Here is a 25306-nt window from a genome sequence, read left to right as displayed (position 1 = left end):
TGTGTGTGTGTGTGTGTGTGTATATATATATATATATATATATACAGTGGGGCAAAGAAGTATTTAGTCAGCCACCGATTGTGCAAGTTCTCCCACTTAAAATGATGACAGAGGTCTGTAATTTTCATCATAGGTACACTTCAACTGAGAGACAGAATGTGAAAAAAAATCCAGGAATTCACATTGTAGGATTTTTAAAGAATTTATTTGTAAATGATGGTGGAAAATAAGTATTTGGTCACTTCAAACAAGGAAGATCTCTGGCTCTCACAGACCTGTAACTTCTTCTTTAAGAAGCTCTTCTGTCCTCCACTTGTTACCTGTATTAATGGCACCTGTTTGAACTCGTTATCTGTATAAAAGACACCTGTCCACAGCCTCAAACAGTCAGACTCCAAACTCCACTATGGCCAAGACCAAAGAGCTGTCGAAGGACACCAGGAAAAGAATTGTAGACCTGCACCAGACTGTGAAGAGTGAATCTACAATAGGCAAGCAGCTTGGTGTGAAAAAATCAACTGTGGGAGCAATTATCAGAAAATGGAAGACGTACAAGACCACTGATAATCTCCCTCGATCTGGGGCTCCACGCAAGATCTCATCCCGTGGGGTCAAAATGATCATGAGAACGGTGAGCAAAAATCCCAGAACCACACGGGGGGACCTGGTGAATGACCTGCAGAGAGCTGGGACCAAAGTAACAAAGGTTACCATCAGTAACACACTACGCCGACAGGGAATCAAATCCTGCAGTGCCAGACGTGTCCCCCTGCTTAAGCCAGTGCATGTCCAGGCCCGTCTGAAGTTTGCCAGAGAGCACATGGATGATACAGCAGAGGATTGGGAGAATGTCATGTGGTCAGATGAAACCAAAATAGAACTTTTTAGTATAAACTCAACTTGTCGTGTTTGGAGGAAGAAGAATACTGAGTTGCATCCCAAGAACACCAAACCTACTGTGAAGCATGGGGGTGGAAACATCATGCTTTGGGGCTGTTTTTCTGCTAAGGGGACAGGCCGACTGATCCGTATTAAGGAAAGAATGAATGGGGCCATGTATCGTGAGATTTTGAGCCAAAACCTCCTTCCATCAGTGAGAGCTTTGAAGATGAAACGTGGCTGGGTCTTCCAGCATGACAATGATCCCAAACACACCGCCCGGGCAACGAAGGAGTGGCTCCATAAGAAGCATTTGAAAGTCCGGGAGTGGCCTCGCCAGTCTCCAGACCTCAACCCCATAGAAAATCTGTGGAGGGAGTTGAAAGTCCGTGTTGCTCGGCGACAGCCCCTAAACATCACTGCTCTCGAGAAGATCTGCATGGAGGAATGGGCCAAAATACCAGCTACTGTGTGTGCAAACCTGGTAAAGACCTATAGTAATCGTTTGACCTCTGTTATTGCCAACAAAGGTTATATTACAAAGTATTGAGTTGAATTTTTGTTATTGACCAAATACTTATTTTCCACCATAATTTACAAATAAATTCTTAAAAAATCCTACAATGTGAATTCCTGGATTTTTTTTCACATTCTGTCTCACAGTTGAAGTGTACCTATGATGAAAATTACAGACCTCTGTCATCATTTTAAGTGGGAGAACTTGCACAATTGGTGGCTGACTAAATACTTATTTGCCCCACTGTATATATATATATATATATATATACATACAGTCGTGGTCAAAAGTTTACATACACTTGTGAAGGACATAATGTCATGGTTGTCTTGAGTTTCCAATCATTTCCACAACTCTTATTTTTTTTTTTGTGATAGAGTGATTGGAGCACATACTTGTTGGTCACAAAAAACATTCATGAAGTTTGGTTCTTTTAGGAATTTATTATGGGTCTACTGAAAATGTAGTAAGATGCTCTGAAATGGCTCCAAGTGACTTTCCTAACTTGTTCAAGTCAATGATTAGTTTTTTTTCAGATCTGTGCTGAGTTCCTTTGGCTTTCCCATTGTCGCGTTTGTAACCGAGTCTTAACGACTGCATCACATGGGCCCTATTTAAGTTGATTTGATTGTAACTTTTCTACATCACCAAAATTGATCATGTATATTGCTCTATGTCAGGGGTGCTCACACTTTTTCTGCAGGCGAGCTACTTTTCAATTGATCAAGTCGTGGGGATCTACCTCATTCATATATATATAATTTATATTTACTTATTTATGAAATACATGTTTTTGTTAACAAGTTAAAGGTGTTTAATGATAATGCAAGCATGTTTAACACATATAGTTAATATTGTTAATACATTAAAGGTGTTTAATGATAATGCAAGCATGTTTAATACATATAGTTAATATTGTTAACAAGTTAAAGGTGTTTAATGATAATGCAAGCATGTTTAACACATATAGTTAATATTGTTAAAAAATTAAAGGTGTTTAATGATAATACAAGTATGTTTAATACATATAGTTAATATTGTTAAAGGTGTTTAAAGATAATGCAAGCATGTTTAACACATATAGTTAATATTGTTAAAAAATTAAAGGTGTTTAATGATAATACAAGTATGTTTAATACATATAGTTAATATTGTTAACAAGTTAAAGGTGTTTAAAGATAATACAAGTATGTTTAACACATATAGTTAATATTGTTAACAAGTTAAAGGTGTTTAAAGATAATGCAAACATGTTTAACACATATAGTTAATATTGTTAACAAGTTAAAGGTGTTTAATGATAATACAAGCATGTTTAACACAGTTAATATTGTTAAAAAATTATAGGTGTTTAATGATAATGCAAGCATGTTTAACACATATAGTTAATACTGTTAACAAGTTAAAGGTGTTTAATGATAATACAAGTATGTTTAATACATATAGTTAATATTGTTAACAAGTTAAAGGTGTTTAAAGATAATGCAAGCATGTTTAACACATATAGTTAATACTGTTAACAAGTTAAAGGTGTTTAATGATAATACAAGCATGTTTAACACAGTTAATATTGTTAAAAAATTAAAGGTGTTTAATGATAATGCAAGCATGTTTAACACATATAGTTAATATTGTTAAAAAATTAAAGGTGTTTAATGATAATACAAGTATGTTTAACACATATAGTTAATATTGTTAACAAGTTAAAGGTGTTTAAAGATAATGCAAGCATGTTTAACACATATAGTTAATACTGTTAACAAGTTAAAGGTGTTTAATGATAATGCAAGCATGTTTAACACAGTTAATATTGTTAAAAAATTAAAGGTGTTTAATGATAATGCAAGCATGTTTAACACATATAGTTAATATTGTTAATAAGTTAAAGGTGTTTAAAGGTAATGCAAGCATGTTTAATACATATAGTTAATATTGTTAAAAAATTAAAGGTGTTCAGTGATAATACAAGTATGTTTAACACATATAGTTAATATTGTTAACAAGTTAAAGGTGTTTAAAGATAATGCAAGCATGTTTAACACATATAGTTAATACTGTTAACAAGTTAAAGGTGTTTAATGATAATACAAGCATGTTTAACACAGTTAATATTGTTAAAAAATTAAAGGTGTTTAATGATAATGCAAGCATGTTTAACACATATAGTTAATACTGTTAACAAGTTAAAGGTGTTTAAAGATAATACAAGCATGTTTAACACATAGATTCCTTTTTTTCATGAAGTTCATAAGTTGGTGTATTACCTGATTGTGATGACTTGCATTGATTGGAATCAGACAGTGGTGCTGATAAGGTCCGCATTTTCGAATGGAGGAGAAAAAAAGTCCTCCTTTCTGTCCAATACCACATGAAAGTGGTTGGTTTTTGGCATCTTATTTGTCCAGCTTCCGTACTCCTTTGTATACACTTTACAAGAAATACATTGTCGGCAAACTCCGTGGCTTGCTAGCTTGTGCACGCCAGCTTTCTGAGACTCTTATTTTGGTAGCGCAACTGTGCAGTCGGTCTTTGGAGTTTTGACGACAGGTACGGCGCCAGAGTCTGTTGAAATAAAGTGTTTCTCGCCTTCCAGTCGGTAATTTTAATGAGCTGGCAGCAGTCAGCGTCATCTCAGAAGACCCTCGGGTGCCGTGAATGTCAATCAAGTGACGAAAGTGACGTCATAGTGAAGATTTATGATCGCTCATTTTTAGGACTATTTTTTTAATGCCTGGCTGGTGATCGACTGACACACCCTCCGAGATCGACCGGTAGCTCGCGATCGACGTAATGAGCACCCCTGCTCTATGTATACCAGTAGTTAGTGTAATACCGGTATACCACCTAGCCCTAGAATGAAGCGATCGTACACGGATCAATTTGTCTCAATCTAAAGGTTTGCACACCGAAAAGTTCGCAAATAGAGGGGTTTGTAAATATATACCGCTTTCTAAAATATACTGGTATTATACTAAATACCAGTATACCACCCAACCCAAGAATGAAGCGATCATATACCGAGAAATTTGTCTCAATCTAAAGGTTTGCAAACCGAAAAGTTTGTAACTATATACCGCTTTCTGAAATATACCAGTATTTAGTGTAATACCGGTATACCACCCAGTCCTAGAATGAAGCGATCGTACACCGACAAATTTGTCTCAATCTAAAGGTTTGCAAACCGAAAAGTTTGCAAATAGAGGGGTTTGTAAATATATATACCGCTTTCTAAAATATACCGGTATTATACTTAATACCGGTATACCACCAAACCCAAGAATGAAGCGATCATATACCGACACATTTGTCTCAATCTAAAGGTTTGTAAACCGAAAAGTTTGTAACTATATACCGCTTTCTGAAATATACCAGTATTTAGTGTAATACCGGTATACCACCTAGCCCTAGAATGAAGCGATCGTACACGGACAAATTTGTCTCAATCTAAAGGTTTGCAAACCGAAAAGTTTGCAAATAGAGGGGTTTGTAAATATATATACCGCTTTCTAAAATATACCGGTATTATACTTAATACCGGTATACCACCAAACCCAAGAATGAAGCGATCATATACCGACACATTTGTCTTAATCTAAAGGTTTGTAAACCGAAAAGTTTGTAACTATATACCGCTTTCTGAAATATACCAGTATTTAGTGTAATACCGGTATACCACCCAGTCCTAGAATGAAGCGATCGTACACCGACAAATGTGTCTCAATCTAAAGGTTTGCAAACCGAAAAGTTCGCAAATAAAGGGGTTTGTAAATATATACCGCTTTCTAAAATATACCGGTATTATACTTAATACCGGTATACCACCCAACCCAAGGATGAAGCGATCATATACCAAGAAATTTGTCTCAATCTAAAGGTTTGCAAACCGAAAAGTTTGTAAATAAATACAGCTTTCTGAAATATACCAGTATTTAGTGTAATACCGGTATACCACCAAGTCCTAGAATGAAGCGATTGTACACCGACAAATTTGTCTCAATCTAAAGGTTTGCAAACCGAAAAGTTCGCAAATAGAGGGGTTTGTAAATATATACCGCTTTCTAAAATATACCGGTATTATACTTAATACCGGTATACCACCCAACCCAAGAATGAAGCGATCATATACCGAAACATTTGTCTCAATCTAAAGGTTTGCAAACCAAAAAGTTTGTAAATAAATACAGCTTTCTAATATATACCAGTATTTAGTGTAATACCGGTATACCACCCAGCCCTAGAATGAAGCGATTGTACACCGAAAAATTTGTCTCAATCTAAAGGTTTGCAAACCGAAAAGTTCGCAAATAGAGGGGTTTGTAAATATATATACCGCTTTCTAAAATATACCGGTATTATACTTAATACCGGTATACCACCCAACCCAAGAATGAAGCGATCATATACCGACAAATTTGTCTCAATCTAAAGGTTTGCAAACCGAAAAGTTTGTAACTATATACCGCTTTCTGAAATATACCAGTATTTAGTGTAATACCGGTATACCACCCAGTCCTAGAATGAAGCGATCGTACACCGACAAATTTGTCTCAATCTAAAGGTTTGCAAACCGAAAAGTTCGCAAATAGAGGGGTTTGTAAAGATATACCGCTTTCTAAAATATACCAGTATTATACTTAAGACCGGTATACCACCCAACCCTAAAATGAAGTGATCGTATACCGACACATTTGTCTTAATCTAAAGGTTTGCAAACCGAAAAGTTCGCAAATAGAGGGGTTTGTAAATATATACCGCTTTCTAAAATATACCGGTATTATACTTAATACCGGTATACCACCCAACCCAAGAATGAAGCGATCATATACTGACACATTTGTCTCAATCTAAAGGTTTGCAAACCGAAAAGTTTGTAACTATATACCGCTTTCTGAAATATACCAGTATTTAGTGTAATACCGGTATACCACCCAGTCCTAGAATGAAGCGATCGTACACCGACAAATTTGTCTCAATCTAAAGGTTTGCAAACCGAAAAGTTCGCAAATAAAGGGGTTTGTAAATATATACCGCTTTCTAAAATATACCGGTATTATACTTAATACCGGTATACCACCCAACCCAAGGATGAAGCGATCATATACCGACAAATTTGTCTCAATCTAAAGGTTTGCAACCCAAAAAGTTTGTAAATAAATACAGCTTTCTAATATATACCAGTATTTAGTGTAATACCGGTATACCACCCAGTCCTAGAATGAAGCGATCGTACACCGACAAATTTGTCTCAATCTAAAGGTTTGCAAACCGAAAAGTTCGCAAATAAAGGGGTTTGTAAATATATACCGCTTTCTAAAATATACCGGTATTATACTTAATACCGGTATACCACCCAACCCAAGAATGAAGCGATCATATACCGACACATTTGTCTCAATCTAAAGGTTTGCAAACCGAAAAGTTTGTAACTATATACCGCTTTCTGAAATATACCAGTATTTAGTGTAATACCGGTATACCACCCAGTCCTAGAAAGAAGCGATCGTACACCGAAAAATTTGTCTCAATCTAAAGGTTTGCAAACCGAAAAGTTCACAAATAGAGGGGTTTGTAAATATATACCGCTTTCTAAAATATACCGGTATTATACTTAATACCGGTATACCACCCAACCCAAGAATGAAGCGATCATATACCGACACATTTGTCTCAATCTAAAGGTTTGCAAACCGAAAAGTTTGTAACTATATACCGCTTTCTGAAATATACCAGTATTTAGTGTAATACCGGTATACCACCAAGTCCTAGAATGAAGCGATTGTACACCGACAAATTTGTCTCAATCTAAAGGTTTGCAAACCGAAAAGTTCGCAAATAGAGGGGTTTGTAAATATATACCGCTTTCTAAAATATACCGGTATTATACTTAATACCGGTATACCACCCAACCCAAGAATGAAGCGATCATATACCGACACATTTGTCTCAATCTAAAGGTTTGCAAACCGAAAAGTTTGTAACTATATACCGCTTTCTGAAATATACCAGTATTTAGTGTAATACCGGTATACCACCAAGTCCTAGAATGAAGCGATCGTACACCGAAAAATTTGTCTCAATCTAAAGGTTTGCAAACCGAAAAGTTTGTAACTATATACCGCTTTCTGAAATATACCAGTATTTAGTGTAATACCGGTATACCACCAAGTCCTAGAATGAAGCGATCGTACACCGAAAAATTTGTCTCAATCTAAAGGTTTGCAAACCGATAAGTTCGCAAATAGAGGGGTTTGTAAATATATACCGCTTTCTAAAATATACCGGTATTATACTTAATGCCGGTATACCACCCAACCCAAGGATGAAGCGATCATATACCAAGAAATTTGTCTCAATCTAAAGGTTTGCAAACCGAAAAGTTTGTAAATAAATACAGCTTTCTAAAATATACCAGTATTTAGTGTAATACCGGTATACCACCCAGTCCTAGAATGAAGCGATCGTACGCCGACAAATTAGTCTCAATCTAAAGGTTTGCAAACCGAAAAGTTCGCAAATAGAGGGGTTTGTAAATATATACCGCTTTCTAAAATATACCGGTATTATACTTAATACCGGTATACCACCCAACCCAAGGATGAAGCGATCATATACCAAGAAATTTGTCTCAATCTAAAGGTTTGCAAACCGAAAAGTTTGTAAATGAATACAGCTTTCTAAAATATACCAGTATTTAGTGTAATACCGGTATACCACCAAGTCCTAGAATGAAGCGATCGTACACCGAAAAATTTGTCTCAATCTAAAGGTTTGCAGACCGAAAAGATCGCAAATAGAGGGGTTTGTAAATATATATACCACTTTCTAAAATATACCAGTATTAAGTATAATACCGGTATACCACCCAACCCAAGGATGAAGCGATCATATACCGACAAATTTGTCTCAATCTAAAGGTTTGCAAACCGAAAAGTTTGTAACTATATACCGCTTTCTGAAATATACCAGTATTTAGTGTAATACCGGTATACCACCAAGTCCTAGAATGAAGCGATTGTACACCGACAAATTTGTCTCAATCTAAAGGTTTGCAAACCGAAAAGTTCGCAAATAGAGGGGTTTGTAAATATATACCGCTTTCTAAAATATACCGGTATTATACTTAATACCGGTATACCACCCAACCCAAGAATGAAGCGATCATATACCGAGAAATTTGTCTCAATCTAAAGGTTTGCAAACCGAAAAGTTTGTAAATAAATACAGCTTTCTAAAATATACTAGTATTTAGTGTAATACCGGTATACCACCAAGTCCTAGAATGAAGCGATCGTACACCGACAAATTTGTCTCAATCTAAAGGTTTGCAAACCGAAAAGTTGGTAAATAAATACCGCTTTCTAAAATATACCAGTATTTAGTGTAATACCGGTACACCACCAAGTCCTAGAATGAAGCGATTGTACACCGACAAATTTGTCTCAATCTAAAGGTTTGCAAACCGAAAAGTTCGCAAATAGAGGGGTTTGTAAATATATACCGCTTTCTAAAATATACCGGTATTATACTTAATACCGGTATACCACCCAACCCAAGGATGAAGCGATCATATGCCGAGAAATTTGTCTCAATCTAAAGGTTTGCAAACCGAAAAGTTTGTAAATAAATACAGCTTTCTAAAATACACCAGTATTTAGTGTAATACCGGTATACCACCAAGTCCTAGAATGAAGCGATTGTACACCGACAAATTTGTCTCAATCTAAAGGTTTGCAAACCGAAAAGTTCGCAAATAGAGGGGTTTGTAAATATATACCGCTTTCTAAAATATACCGGTATTATACTTAATACCGGTATACCACCCAACCCAAGGATGAAGCGATCATATGCCGAGAAATTTGTCTCAATCTAAAGGTTTGCAAACCGAAAAGTTGGTAAATAAATACCGCTTTCTAAAATATACCAGTATTTAGTGTAATACCGGTATACCACCAAGTCCTAGAATGAAGCGATTGTACACCGACAAATTTGTCTCAATCTAAAGGTTTGCAAACCGAAAAGTTCGCAAATAGAGGGGTTTGTAAATATATACCGCTTTCTAAAATATACCGGTATTATACTTAATACCGGTATACCACCCAACCCAAGGATGAAGCGATCATATGCCGAGAAATTTGTCTCAATCTAAAGGTTTGCAAACCGAAAAGTTTGTAAATAAATACAGCTTTCTAAAATACACCAGTATTTAGTGTAATACCGGTATACCACCAAGTCCTAGAATGAAGCGATTGTACACCGACAAATTTGTCTCAATCTAAAGGTTTGCAAACCGAAAAGTTCGCAAATAGAGGGGTTTGTAAATATATACCGCTTTCTAAAATATACCGGTATTATACTTAATACCGGTATACCACCCAACCCAAGGATGAAGCGATCATATGCCGAGAAATTTGTCTCAATCTAAAGGTTTGCAAACCGAAAAGTTTGTAAATAAATACAGCTTTCTAAAATACACCAGTATTTAGTGTAATACCGGTATACCACCAAGTCCTAGAATGAAGCGATTGTACACCGACAAATTTGTCTCAATCTAAAGGTTTGCAAACCGAAAAGTTCGCAAATAGAGGGGTTTGTAAATATATACCGCTTTCTAAAATATACCGGTATTATACTTAATACCGGTATACCACCCAACCCAAGGATGAAGCGATCATATGCCGAGAAATTTGTCTCAATCTAAAGGTTTGCAAACCGAAAAGTTTGTAAATAAATACAGCTTTCTAAAATACACCAGTATTTAGTGTAATACCGGTATACCACCAAGTCCTAGAATGAAGCGATTGTACACCGACAAATTTGTCTCAATCTAAAGGTTTGCAAACCGAAAAGTTCGCAAATAGAGGGGTTTGTAAATATATACCGCTTTCTAAAATATACCGGTATTATACTTAATACCGGTATACCACCCAACCCAAGGATGAAGCGATCATATGCCGAGAAATTTGTCTCAATCTAAAGGTTTGCAAACCGAAAAGTTTGTAAATAAATACAGCTTTCTAAAATACACCAGTATTTAGTGTAATACCGGTATACCACCCAGCCCTAGAATGAAGCGATCGTACACCGACAAATTTGTCTCAATCTAAAGGTTTGCAAACCGAAAAGTTCGCAAATAGAGGGGTTTGTAAATATATATACCGCTTTCTAAAATATACCGGTATTATACTTAATACCGGTATACCACCCAACCCAAGAATGAAGCGATCATACACCGACAAATTTGTCTCAATCTAAAGGTTTGCAAACCGAAAAGTTTGTAACTATATACCGCTTTCTGAAATATACCAGTATTTAGTGTAATACCGGTATACCACCCAGTCCTAGAATGAAGCGATCGTACACCGAAAAATTAGTCTCAATCTAAAGGTTTGCAAACCGAAAAGTTCGCAAATAGAGGGGTTTGTAAATATATACCGCTTTCTAAAATATACCAGTATTATACTTAATACCGGTATACCACCCAACCCAAGAATGAAGCGATCATATACCGAGAAATTTGTCTCAATCTAAAGGTTTGCAAACCGAAAAGTTTGTAAATAAATACAGCTTTCTAAAATATACCAGTATTTAGTGTAATACCGGTATACCACCAAGTCCTAGAATGAAGCGATCGTACACCGACAAATTTGTCTCAATCTAAAGGTTTGCAAACCGTAAAGTTCGCAAATAGCGGGGTTTGTTAATGGAGGTTCCACTGTCGTTGCATGGCATCTGTGGTTTGCTGAGATATTCAGCGATGTGTTATCCAACATGTCCGTCTTTTATTGTTTTTCTCAGCAGAATTGCAGTTTTTAGCTAAGAGCTCCAGTTTTGTGTGTAATTATTCTTGCACAAAAATGTTTCGGCACTGCGTCGTCAGTTGGCAGCCGCATTCTTCTGGACTTTATTTAAGACCACCGTGATCAGGTCCTCAACTTCCTCGTAGTCATCTTCTGCCGTGTGCTTTGGTGACTCTGCGAAGAGAACAACACTGTAACACTGCACAACCCTCAGAGGATAGGTTGTCCTCACCTTTAACCGGAGTGCCCCGCTTTGAGTAAGTGTTGGGCAGTGCCCTTGCAGGCAGGGTCTGAGCTGCCGAGTACCTGCGCGGTGTGGCTGGTGGCTGTTTGTCTGCGATAGTTGGCCGGAAAACCTAAGAGGAAGTGAAATGTGTGTGACTATGACTGCAGTGCTAGCCACAACAGCATGTGGAAGTGATATGTGTGGTTCTCATGGTGAGACATACTTACAGGTGGCGGCAGTGAAAAGCTTTTGCTTCTTAAGGTCAAGCTACCAAACTTTTTGCTCGGCGTGCTTTGAGTCGCTTTCGGCGGCCTTGTGGTCGAGTCAGACAGAATTCCTTTTGGGGGTCTGGGCGGAGGTCTCGCACTCGTCATGCTCTCTTTATGAAACTGGTATAAGAACCTGTCCGTCACCTCGGTAACACTCTCCACGCGGCACTCGGGGGTCTGGTCTGCGGCCCACGGCAGGGCGTGCTGGGTTTTGCAGACGGACATGGATATCCTCTGGACGGGGATCTCAAAGCAGAGCTCCGGCTTGTCCAACAAGCTCGCCAAGATGGTGGGCTCCAGCGTGGCCCCCTCTATGCGGAGACAGTTAAAGCTCACAAGAGGGTCGGCCACCAGCTCCGGATCCCGACTCACGGCTTTAACATCCAGCGGCAACTTGAACAACCTGCCCAAGTCTTCCAGTTTGTACTTTTTGTTGTCGCTGAGAACCTCCACAAAGTGTCCTTGCATGTACAAAGGCAGGAAAACTTCATCGTCCTCATCTGCTTCATCCACATCTTGGAGGCGCCGGCAAACGAGAGCTTCCACCGACCGCCTCTCAGCTTGTCCGCGTGGAAGCTGGACTTCTTGACAACCAACCACCTCCAGCTGTTCCCCGACATTGAGCCCAGGAAGTCCTTCCTCCTCAACTTCCTCACAGTTCCTCGTGACCAACAGCCTCAACACTGATGTTTGTGAAGAGCTGGCCACGTGGATCTCGTAGACAGAATCAAACCCTCTGGGACGCCTCCGGAATTGTCCACCGTACTCTTTAGAGACCAGAAAGTACTGCTGCGACTTTTGGCTTTTCACGCTGGACATCATGACCATGGCTGAGGTTCTCTTTCTGTGGAAAATCAACAGAGTCTCCTTCTGGAGATGCGGCAGCCATTCGCAATTCAACAAAGGGAGATTCTCCGGCCCCTCCAGGACCTCCACGACGACCGGGAAGGATTCTTCAGGCTGGGAATGGACTTCCGTGAGACTGAGAGGGGAGACAAAGTTGACCTCCTTGCACACGTCGGTGATGTCCACCACTTCCACCTCTAAGCTGGACGAGAACCTCAGCACGTTCTTCCTCACTGTGCACAGGACGGGAGCAAAATCTAGTCATTTAAGGTAAGGGATTGGGGATGCAAGGATTACCGTTATAATGACGCATTATCACTCGAAATTATCGTAAAACCATGACCGATTACCTCACTCTGAAAAACTCCCTGTGATACCGCTCATTTTCTCGAGAAGCAGCTAGCGTGTTAATCGCGAGCTTGCTTAAATGCTAACATAGTCCTCGCCATTGCCTTAATTAACTTTAGTGCTTATAATAACAAAATTGCTGATATTTGGTTAATATTCAGGTTGCCAGATGACGGTATTTGGATGTTAGTTATAATGAACAAAAAAAAATGTGTTCTGGTCTTACAAAAAGATTGTGAATGATAGGCTGAGTTCCAAGAAAGTGTACTTCCCTTTTAAAAGAAACTTAAAAAAATAATTCTATTTGATCATGCAAAAGTTCCTTTAAGGTTGTGATTGTTTCTGATAAGCTGAAGGTTGTGCTGTAAGAAAAGTGTTCTCACAGTTCATGACGCCACACATCTGGAACACGGGACTGAGGACGAGGGTCCGCTGGCACATGGTGGTGTTGATGAAGCGGAACCTTTGACTGCGCAGACACGGCGACGCCATGATCTCCCGGAGGGTGAAGCACTCCTCGCCCTCGCACACGTAGAACTCCCCGCGCGTGGCCAGCGGCACGTACGCCTCGGCCGAAGCCTCGCTCTGGCCTCGGACCTGGCACCTGCACCGGTCGCCTTCCACGGACAGCAGGGTCAAGACCGCGCCCTCCCCCAGCGTGACCTCCCCCAGGGCCACTTTGGAGCGGCTGGTGAAGGTGACGGGGAGGGAGGACTGTAAGTCCACCGGCCTCAGCTTGACCAGCTCCTCCACGGTGCTGTAGGGCTGCACCTCAGGAACGATCTTAAACAAGCCTGGGGAGAAAAAGAAAAGTCTTCAAAGGCCGTATTTTTAAACCATAGGGCCTGGGGCCTCGAGGGCCGCCAAAATGTTTCTCAGCTGTGGTCCGTATCGGCCACAGCGGTCCTCAGTTGTAATACCCGTTTCCACCACTTGTGGCAGTAATGACAATCTCAAACAAACAGAAGAAGTCTGGAGCTTAGAGAAGTTTCTTAAGCGCAAAAATTATGACTACAGGGTTGAAGGTGTATTTTCATTTGCACTTTATTTTTTGGGGGAGTTTATTTAAGAAACATATTGAACAAAAAAAAATATTAATACATTTTGTTTGTATATGTATTCATTTTTATTTTTATTATTAATTTTTTTTATTGATACATTTATATTTATTTTTATTTATTTGAGCACTGTAATTATTACATAAGATTAAAAAAAAAAATATATATATATATAAAAATATCGGTTTCTCAGCTGTGGTCCGTATGGGTCGCAGCGGTCCTCAGTTGTAATACCCGTTTCCACCACTTGTGGCAGTAATGACAATCTCAAACAAACAGAAGAAGTCTGGAGCTAAAGTCATAGAGAAGTTTCTTAAGCGCAAAAATTATGACTAAAGGGTTGAAGGTGTATTTTCATTTACACTTTAATTTTTTGGGGAGTTTATTTAAGAAACATATTGAAGAAAAAAAAACATGTTGTTTCTATATGTTTTTATTATTATTAATGTTTTTTATTGATACATTTATTTTTATTTATTTGAGCACTGTAATTATTACATAAGATTAAAAAATATATATATAAAAATATCTGTTTCTCAGCTGTGGTCCGTATGGGCCGCAGCTGTACTCAGTTCTAATACCCTCTTCCACCACTTGTGGCAGTAATCACAATCTCAAACAAACAGAAGAAGTCTGGAGCTAAAGTCATATAGAAGTTTCTTAAGCGCAAAAATTATGACTAAAGGGTTGAAGGTGTATTTTCATTTGCACTTTAATTTTTTGGGGAGTTTATTTAAGAAACATATTGAACAAAAAAAATGTATACATTTTGTTTGTATATGTTTTTATTTTATTATTATTAATGTTTTTTATTGATACATTTATATTTATTTTTATTTATTTGAGCACTGTAATTATTACATAAGATTAAAAAATATATATATAAAAATATCTGTTTCTCAGCTGTGGTCCGTATGGGCCGCAGCTGTACTCAGTTGTAATACCCTCTTCCACCACTTGTGGCAGTAATCACAATCTCAAACAAACAGAAGAAGTCTGGAGCTAAAGTCATAGAGAAGTTTCTTAAGCGCAAAAATTATGACTAAAGGGTTGAAGGTGTATTTTCATTTGCACTTTAATTTTTTGGGGGTTTATTTGAGAAACATGTATTGGACAAAAAAAATATTAATAAATTATGTTTGTATATGTATTCATTTTTATTTATTTTTTATTTTTTTACTGATAAATTTATATTTATTTTAGCACTGTAATTAATACATAAGATTAAAATCAAGAGTAACATTAATAATTTTGTGTTATTTTTTTAATGGGCCCTGGACTCCTCTGTAGTGGAAAATGTGGGGCCCCAAAGTCAAAAAGGTTCAAAATCTCTGCCCTAGAGCGCCACTAAAAAATCTATCTGTTTCTCAGCTGTGGTCTGTGTTGGCCACAGCGGTCCTCAGTTGTAATACCCGTTTCCACCACTTGTGGCAGTAATGACAATCTCAAACAAACAGAAGAAGTCTGGAGCTTAGAGAAGTTTCTTAAGCGCAAAAATTATGACTAAAGGGTTGAAGGTGTATTTTCATTTGCACTTTATTTTTTTGGGGAGTTTATTTAAGAAACATATTGAACAAAAAAAAATATTAAGACATTTTGTTTGTATATGTATTCATTTTTATTTTTATTATTAATTTTTTTTATTGATACATTTATATTTATTTTTATTTATTTGAGCACTGTAATTATTACATAAGATTAAAAAATATATATATAAAAATATCTGTTTCTCAGCTGTGGTCCGTATGGGCCGCAGGGGTCCTCAGTTGTAATACCCTTTTCCACCACTTGTGGCAGTAATGACAATCTCAAACAAACAGAAGAAGTCTGGAGCTTAGAGAAGTTTCTTAAGCGCAAAAATTATGACTAAAGGGTTGAAGGTGTATTTTCATTTGCACTTTATTTTTTGGGGGAGTTTATTTAAGAAACATATTGAACAAAAAAAAATATTAATACATTTTGTTTGTATATGTATTCATTTTTATTATTTTTTTATTGATACATTTATATTTATTTTTATTTATTTGAGCACTGTAATTATTACATAAGATTAAAAAATATTTATATAAAAATATCTGTTTCTCAGCTGTGGTCCGTATGGGCCGCAGCTGTACTCAGTTGTAATACCCTTTTCCACCACTTGTGGCAGTAATGACAATCTCAAACAAACAGAAGAAGTCTGGAGCTAAAGTCAGAGAGAAGTTTCTTAGGCGCAAAAATTATGACTAAAGGGTTGAAGGTGTATTTTCATTTGCACTTTAATTTTATTGGGAGTTTATTTGAGAAACATGTATTGGACAAAAAAAATATTAATAAATTTTGTTTGTATATGTATTCATTTTTATTTTTTTAAAATTTTTTATTGATAAATTTATATTTATTTTAGCACTGTAATTAATACATAAGATTAAAATCAAGAGTAACATTAATAATTTTGTGTTATTTTTTTAATGGGCCCTGGACTCCTCTGTAGTGGAAAATGTGGGGCCCCAAAGTCAAAAAGGTTAGAAATCCCTGCCCTAGAGCGCCACTAAAAAATCTATCTGTTTCTCAGCTGTGGTCCGTATGGGCCCCAGCGGTCCTCAGTTGTAATACCCTCTTCCACCACTTGTGGCAGTAATGACAATCTCAAACAAACAGAAGAAGTCTGGAGCTAAAGTCAGAGAGAAGTTTCTTAGGCGCAAAAATTATGACTAAAGGGTTGAAGGTGTATTTTCATTTGCACTTTAATTTTATTGGGAGTTTATTTGAGAAACATATATTGGACAAAAAAAATATTAATACATTTTGTTTGTATATGTATTCATTTTTATTTTTATCTTTATTTTTATTGATAAATTTATATTTATTTTAGCACTGTAATTAATACATAAGATTAAAATAAAGAGTTAGATTAATAGTTTAGTGTTATTTTTTTAATGGGCCCTGTACTCCTCTGTAGTGGAAAATCTGGGGCCCCAAAGTCAAAAAGGTTCAAAATCCCTGCCCTAGAGCGCCACTAAAAAATGTATCTGTTTCTCAGCTGTGGTCTGTATCGGCCACAGCGGTCCTCAGTTGTAATACCCTTTTCCACCACTTGTGGCAGTAATGACAATCTCAAACAAACAGAAGAAGTCTGGAGCTTAGAGAAGTTTCTTAAGCGCAAAAATTATGACTAAAGAGTTGAAGGTGTATTTTCATTTGCACTTTATTTTTTGGGGGAGTTTATTTAAGAAACATATTGAACAAAAAAAAAAAATACATTTTGTTTGTATATGTATTCATTTTTACTTTTATTATAAAAAAAATTTATTGATACATTTATATTTATTTTTAATTATTTGAGCACTGTAATTATTACATAAGATTAAAAAATATATATATAAAAATATCTGTTTCTCAGCTGTGGTCCGTATGGGCCGCAGCGGTCCTCAGTTGTAATACCCTTTTCCACCACTTGTGGCAGTAATGACAATCTCAAACAAACAGAAGAAGTCTGGAGCTAAAGTCAGAGAGAAGTTTCTTAGGCGCAAAAATTATGACTAAAGGGTTGAAGGTGTATTTTCATTTGCACTTTAATTTTATTGGGGAGTTTATTTAAGAAACATATTGAACAAAAAAAATTAATACATTTTGTTTGTATATGTTTTTATTTTATTATTATTAATGTTTTTTATTGATACATTTATATTTATTTTTATTTATTTGAGCACTGTAATTATTACATAAGATTAAAAAATATATATATAAAAATATCTGTTTCTCAGCTGTGGTCCGTATGGGCCGCAGCGGTCCTCAATTGTAATACCCTTTTCCACCACTTGTGGCAGTAATGACAACCTCAAACAACCAGAAGAAGTCTGGAGCTAAAGTCATAGAGAAGTTTCTTAAGCACAAAAATTATGACTAAAGGGTTGAAGGTGTATTTTCATTTGCACTTTTATTTTTTGGGGAGTTTATTTAAGAAACATATTGAACAAAAAAAAGAAATACATTTTGTTTCTATATGTTTTTATTTTTATTATTATTGTTTTTTATTGATACATTTATATTTATTTTTTATTTATTTGAGCACTGTAATTATTACATAAGATTAAAAAAAAATATATATATATATATATATATATAAAAATATCGGTTTCTCAGCTGTGGTCCGTATGGGCCGCAGCTGTACTCAGTTGTAATACCCTCTTCCACCACTTGTGGCAGTAATCACAATCTCAAACAAACAGAAGAAGTCTGGAGCTAAAGTCATAGAGAAGTTTCTTAAGCGCAAAAATTATGACTAAAGGGTTGAAGGTGTATTTTCATTTGCAGTTTAATTTTATTGGGAGTTTATTTGAGAAACATATTGGACAAAAAAAATATTAATACATTTTGTTTGTATATGTATTCATTTTTATTTTTATTATTAATTTTTTTTTATTGATACATTTATATTTATTTTTTATTTATTTGAGCACTGTAATTATTACATAAGATTAAAAAAAAAATATATATATAAAAATATCTGTTTCTCAGCTGTGGTCCGTATGGGCCGCAGCTGTACTCAGTTGTAATACCCTTTTCCACCACTTGTGGCAGTAATGACAATCTCAAACAAACAGAAGAAGTCTGGAGCTAAAGTCAGAGAGAAGTTACTTAGGCGCAAAAATTATGACTAAAGGGTTGAAGGTGTATTTTCATTTGCACTTGAATTTTATTGGGAGTTTATTTGAGAAACATATTGAACAAAAAAAAAATTAATACATTTTGTTTGTATATGTTTTTATTTTATTATTATTAATGTTTTTTATTGATACATTTATATTTATTTTTATTTATTTGAGCACTGTAATTATTACATAAGATTAAAAAATATATATATATAAAAATATCAGTTTCTCAGCTGTGGTCCGTATGGGCCGCAGCTGTACTCAGTTGTAATACCCTCTTCCACCACTTGTGGCAGTAATGACAATCTCAAGCAAACAGAAGAAGTCTGGAGCTAAAGTCATAGAGAAGTTTCTTAAGCGCAAAAATTATGACTAAAGGGTTGAAGGTGTATTTTCATTTGCACTTTAATTTTTTGGGGAGTTTATTTAAGAAACATTGAACAGAAAAAATTAATACATTTTGTTTGTATATGTTTTTATTTTATTATTATTAATGTTTTTTATTGATACATTTTTATTTATTTGAGCACTGTAATTATTACATAAGATTAAAAAATGTATATATAAAAATATCTGTTTCTCAGCTGTGGTCCGTATGGGCCGCAGCGGTCTTTAATTGTAATACCCTTTTCCACCACTTGTGGCAGTAATGACAATCTCAAACAAACAGAAGAAGTCTGGAGCTAAAGTCAGAGAGAAGTTTCTTAAGCGCAAAAATTATGACTAAAGGGTTGAAGGTGTATCTTCATTTGCACTTTAATTTTATTGGCAGTTTATTTAAGAAACATATATTGAACAAAAAAATAAATTAATACATTTATTTTGTATATGTTTTCATTTTTATTATTTTTTTATTTTAATTGATACATTTATATTTATTTTAGCACTGTCATTATTACATTAGATTAAAATGAAAAGTAAGATGAATAATTTAGTGTTGTTTTTTTTTTATGGGCCCTGGACTCCTCTGGAACTGCACTTTTCTTGGAATGTTGCCTAGCATTCACAATCCTTATGTAAGACAAGAATAAATGTATTTCTTATTTTATTTCATTCTAAATATTAAAAGATAAGCGATCAAAAGTCCGCTTACAATGGAGCCTACGGGAGCCGCTGTATTCTGCCTATAAAACCCTTAAAAACACATCTAAACACCGCCATTAAGGTTTTATATACACGATATAAGTATATATGTAATGTAACATTTATAATAACATTTAATATTTACGTATTTTGATAATTTTAAGCATTAATTATAAATTTTAAAAAACGCATCACGACTAGCTTCATTTTCAGCATGACTGATTATTACGCACTGCAGACTTCATGAGAGCCAACAAAAATAATAAAACATCACTTACTGTACAATAAGGCTGAAACGACGCGTCGACGTAGTCGACGTCATCGGTTACGTAAATACGTCGACGTCGTTTTTATGCTTCGACGCGTCGCATATTTACGTCACACTGCCGTCATGGCGGAGCGCAAAGCAGATGATGCGAGCGGTGCGAGCGAGGGGAAAAAAGCACGCCAAAAGTCGTCAAAAGTGTGGGAGTATTTCAATAAACAAATGTATATAATTCGGCATTATTTCGGCCAGTCGGCTTATAAAATCAGAGCCGATCAGTTTACGTTCGCGCGCAGGTATAACGCAGCGCGCTCCCGTCTCATCTGCTGGTGCGCGAGCCCGGTAATTAGACCGCTGTGTCAAATCAAGGAGTACAAAAGACGCCAGCGCAGAGTGGAAAAAGGTTTAGTTCATTACAGATAACCCAGAGTTGTGCCAAAAGTATGTAAGATTTAATATTTCTCTTCGTGGGTGTGGCGCTGGTGAGATGGGGGGGGGGGGGGGGTTGTGTGCATGTAGCGTGCTTAGTCTGGAGGCTAAATACACACAGTGTGTTATGTAACTGTTGTTTAGTGTTGATATTCTTTGCTTAGTTTGATAAATGCTGGAGCAGTTTGCTTCATCAGGAGGGTGAAGTCGCTCAACTTCAAGTGTTGGATTTAACTGTGTTGGTGAGGGCATAGAAAAAGGGGCATTTTTCTACCAGTAGACAGCGTTTAAGATTGAGTGTTTCACTGCTAAATTAATAATATATTTATATTGAATATGGATTTTAAATATGTATCTAAATAGGTGGTTAATTGGTTAGGTATTTATGTATTTGCATATTGGGTTTTCTGCTGCATTTATCTATTGTGTTTCTGGGTTTAAATGTACTTTATATGTATCTTGGTGCATTTATGTTGAGACAATTTATTTAAAATCTGTTTTAACTTAAAGGGAAAAGATGTGTCCATTTTCTTGCACTTGTTTAATGGTTAAGAGTTTGATAGCTAATTAATAGTTGTAAATTATGGGATTGATAATTGATTGATTTTTTACAGCATGTTAATCTTGTGGTGTTTTGTCCTTAAAGGTTTTTCACCTACTAAAGAAGCTAAAGGCTACTAAAGTCTATTAACACTGCTAAAGACTGCTAAAAAGACTAAAGAAGAAAAAATAAGCTGTTTCTTGGTTGGAAAAACTGTTGCAAACTAAAGGAAAATAAAAGGAAAAAGTAACTACGGTCTGGTCTTTTGAGTGAAATCCAGAAGCCACATTCAGCATTGGTACATCCCTTCAAGTGTGGGATAAGCACAGCGAAAAAAGCAAAACACTTGACAGTTGTTGTATGCACACTGTGTCGAGCGGAAATGGCCTATCATAGCAGCACAACGGCTATGAAGGAACATTTGAAAAGAAAACACCCGACAGCGTTCTTGCCATCACCATCAACTAGTCAATCGTCCGCGTGAGTATACATTGTCATCATTACACAAAATCATGAATGTGTCATTTGTATCTGCGTTGTAAATTCATAAACTAAAACACTGTTTCGCTCTGAGAGGCGCGTTTGGCGTGCCTGTTCAGTGTTTACAAAGACGCGCTCCTCTTTAACGCTAACGTTAATTAGTTGTGCAAATACCTTTTACAACATTAACAGTTACATATACTATGTACAAACCAACAATTAACTTTCACTTTAATCATACTATCATTGTTGTGTTATTAAGCAAAATAAGCAATACTTTTACTTTTGTTGAAATGTTTACACTGTTACAGAATATTTCGTTTTGCACTTTTTTGTATTGGATGTTTATCTTTATTTTTGCACATTTTAAAGCAAAATAAGCAATACTTTTACTTTAGAAATGCTTATACTATTGCAGAATATTAAGATTTGCACTGGATGTTTACTTTTATATTTGCACATTAAAAAGCAAATAAGCTACTTTTAATTTTGTTAAATGTTAAAAGTTTTAAAGGTTTACCTTGTTACAGAATATTTTGTCATGTTGTTGTCAATGTTGACTGAGTGGCCATACTTTTTTTTTTGTATATAAAAGTCATGCCTTTTGAAAAAACTGGCCAACATTTATTTTTTCATCTTCATTTTAAATAAAAAAAATAATCGGTAAAAGGAAAAATAATCTATAGATTAATCGAAAAAAATAATCTATAGATTAACCGATTAATCGAAAAAATAATCTATAGATTAATCGATAGAAAAATAATCGTTAGCTGCAGCCTTACTGTACAATGTCTGCTGTCATTAGGATGCCGACAGCTCGGGTGTTCATATATTCCCATTTAGATGAAGGATGACTCATAGTCCTCGTGAAGAAAAGGGGCATGGAACCAAGCGTCTTTTTGTGGCGTTCTATGCATTTCCAGGTCTAAATTGGCTGTCAAAGTGTACCAACTTGTGGGAATATGTCCTCATCCTTCTACTATCCAGGTGGGGGGCATGTTTTATGGTCTACAATAAACTTCCAGGGAGCAAGGAAGCGAGGAAACAGCTCACCAGTAGAAATAAACACACAAGCTTGTGATCACTGTGTTAGTGCTCATAATAACAATATCACTAATACTTGCTTAATATTTATGTCACAAAGTATTGTTGGAGCTTTTAGGCTTTTTTTTTTTTTTTTTTAAACATTTATTTTACGGACGAAATAGAGGACCTCCCATCTGCTACGGTGTAAGTGGACTTTTATTAACAAGTTAGAATGCAAAAACAAGTATATAAAAATACATCCGTCGTCATGTTTATCATAATGACTGGAATCAAAAGGCAAAATTAAAGAAAAAAAAAAGTGCAGTTCCCCTTTAAAGCGCAAAAATTATAACCAAAGTGGTGAAGCTGTGTTTTCATTTGGTCTTTATTTCTATTTAGTTCAGGGGTGTCAAACTGGTTTTCATTGAGGGCCACATGGCAGTTATGGCTGCCATCGGGGGGCCACTTGTAACATTTGCTTCTGGATTTCATTATTAATTATATAAATCGATTTAAGTAGACTGTCGATTTTACAGTAAAAAATTAACATTTACAAAATTTTACTGTAAAATTGTGTTTTGTTTTTTTGTTTGTTTTTTTACAACATTTTACGGTAAATGGAGAAACAGTACCACAGTTTTTTGGAGGGGGTTTTACAGAAAAAGCCGGCAGCTTAGTTGCCAGAATTTTACTGTTAAATTGACATTGTTTTTACAACATTATATTGTGAATGGAAAAACACTAGAAGTTCTATTTTTATTCTGGCAATTTAGCTGCCAGTTTTTCTACCGTAAAAAAACAAATGTACCATTTTTCCATTTCCAGTAGTACACCGTTAAAAACAACAACCGTAGATTTTACAGTCAAAAACTGGCAGCTCAGTCAACATAATTTTAACGCAAAAAAAATAGTAGTTTTTTTTCAATTTACAGTAATATGCTGTAAAGAACAATGTAGCATTTATTGTCATTTTAATTAATTTGACGGGTAGTTTGCTGTAAAGTGAAGTATTTTTTTTTTTAGAGGAAGTATGATAATATACTGTAATATTTGTTGCAATATTGGATACTATAAAGTTAAAAAGGTATGCAATTTCAAGCAGTAAATATTCTGTCAAAATGAAAGAAAATCTATTACATTTAGTGAGAAACTATGAAGTACTTTATTGACACGTATCATTTCCAGGTGTTTGCGAGGCAGATAAAATCTGAAAAACATATATATTATAAAATATTTATTATTAAATGTATATATATTTTATTTTATTATATTATTCACTTTATTCTGTTTTTATTTAATCATTTGGAAGTATTGTTTCATTTAATTTAACACTGTAATCATTGAATTAGATTCCACTCAGGATTGAATTCAAAGTCTCTGTCATGTCCGTATTATCATGTTTTGTTTTAAGTCATGTTTTGTTTAGTTCCTGTCTTTTCGCTCCCTTGTCTGGTCACCATAGCAACCATTAGTTTTCACCTGTCACGTCACGCACCTGTTTCACGTTTTGAGTCACGCACCTGCTTTCACTAATCATGTCCATAGTATTTAAGTTCATTCATTTTCTGTTGTTCGTCCTGACGACCTCACAACACATTTATGCTCTGTTCATGCCTGATACTTCTTTTCATGTCAATTCCTCAAGCAACTACTTTTGTCCAAGCCAAGTAAGTTTTTGTTCCATATTTATAGTCCTTTTGGTTTCATAGTTTATTCTCCGCCACTGTGCGCGCTTTCATTTATTCCTTTTTTTTGATCATAATAAATCATGTACCTTCATTCCCGTCTCGCACGAGCCAACTTTCCGTTGCATCCTGGAAAAGCACACACCTCGGACCAAGTCATGACAGTCTCCCTGCTAACCCACTAGTGCCTCCATGGAAATGCCCCCCCCAGAATCCTCCACACGACACCTCCGCTCCAGACAGGCTAACCTCCTCCAACCGCCGGACTTTCTGTTCCGTCGCTCCCAGTCTGTGGAACGCTCTCCCTGACCACCTGAGGGCACCACAGACTGTGGATGCTTCTAAAAAAAGGCTTAAAAACCTTTCTTTTTAAAAAAGATTTATGCATACTAGTTATAGCTATTTGGCTGTTCTAGTTTTTTATTTTTTTATTTATTTATTATTTTTAATTTTTTTTAATACACTGTAGCACTTTGAGATTGTTTACTCACTGTAAAGTGCTTTTTTTTTTTTTACAAATAAAAATATATTATTATTATTATTATTAAGATTGAAATTTGGTGTTAACATTTAGAGTAAATGCTCCTCTATAGTGGGTCCAAAAGGTTAAAAGACAGGGAGCACCTGTGTGGTTGATGGGCAGCTCAAACGTCTCCTTGCTGCTGACGTCTTCGCAGGAGACGGACAGGAGTTCAAAGCCGGTGACCTTGATGACGTCCCCGGTGGAAAAGCACACCTCGTTCCCCAAGATCTCATAGATGGACTCTTGGAAAAAAGGACGACATGTGAGGAACTCTGACGGTGGCCCTTTTTATCCCCCCACTAGGACCTACCTTGGAAGTACACGCCCGAGCAGACCTGCAGGATTCTGGGCAGACAAGCGCCGTCCAGTGACGCCATGTACTGCTGGAGAGGCAAGGCGCCGCTGTCTGCCATGGCTGTGCGAGCTGAAGGGCAGGCGGAAGGAGAATGAAGCGTGCAGAACCGTGTACGTGAAGGTGGAGTGCCTGTCATACCAAAACCACAAAGGGAGGAAGTCCTGATGCTTCTGCTAAAAAAATTGCATACACTACACACAACATAAAGTGCACGGGGAATTGCAAGCGGTGCAAAAACAAGAACACGACTAACTCATTCTGCATTTAAACACTGTAATTAACTGTAAAATGGATAGTTGTAATTTTAGTGTGATTTCTTGTGAATTTATTCTTTTTTTTTATTTA

At 36.0% G+C, this 25306-nt stretch overlaps 1 protein-coding gene across 1 annotated transcript; it reads right to left on the bottom strand.

The window, feature by feature from the left end:
* Positions 1-11153: 11153 nt before the first annotated feature.
* On the bottom strand, positions 11154-25035 carry themis2 (thymocyte selection associated family member 2). The gene is made up of 6 exons (XM_061946637.2): positions 24917-25035; positions 24708-24848; positions 13266-13676; positions 11647-12767; positions 11426-11549; positions 11154-11367 (listed from the first exon to the last, which is right to left on the bottom strand). Exons 1-6 carry the CDS (start codon positions 25017-25019, stop codon positions 11270-11272), a joined length of 1998 nt encoding a protein of 665 aa, XP_061802621.2. The 5' UTR covers positions 25020-25035; the 3' UTR covers positions 11154-11269.
* Between the last annotated feature and the right edge of the window lie 271 nt (positions 25036-25306).

Source organism: Nerophis lumbriciformis, linkage group LG04 (genome assembly GCF_033978685.3).
Source record: "Nerophis lumbriciformis linkage group LG04, RoL_Nlum_v2.1, whole genome shotgun sequence".
NCBI lineage: Eukaryota > Metazoa > Chordata > Actinopteri > Syngnathiformes > Syngnathidae > Nerophis > Nerophis lumbriciformis.
The sequence above is the reverse complement of the archived record's forward strand: the minus strand, read 5'-3'. Positions and strand labels throughout refer to the sequence as shown.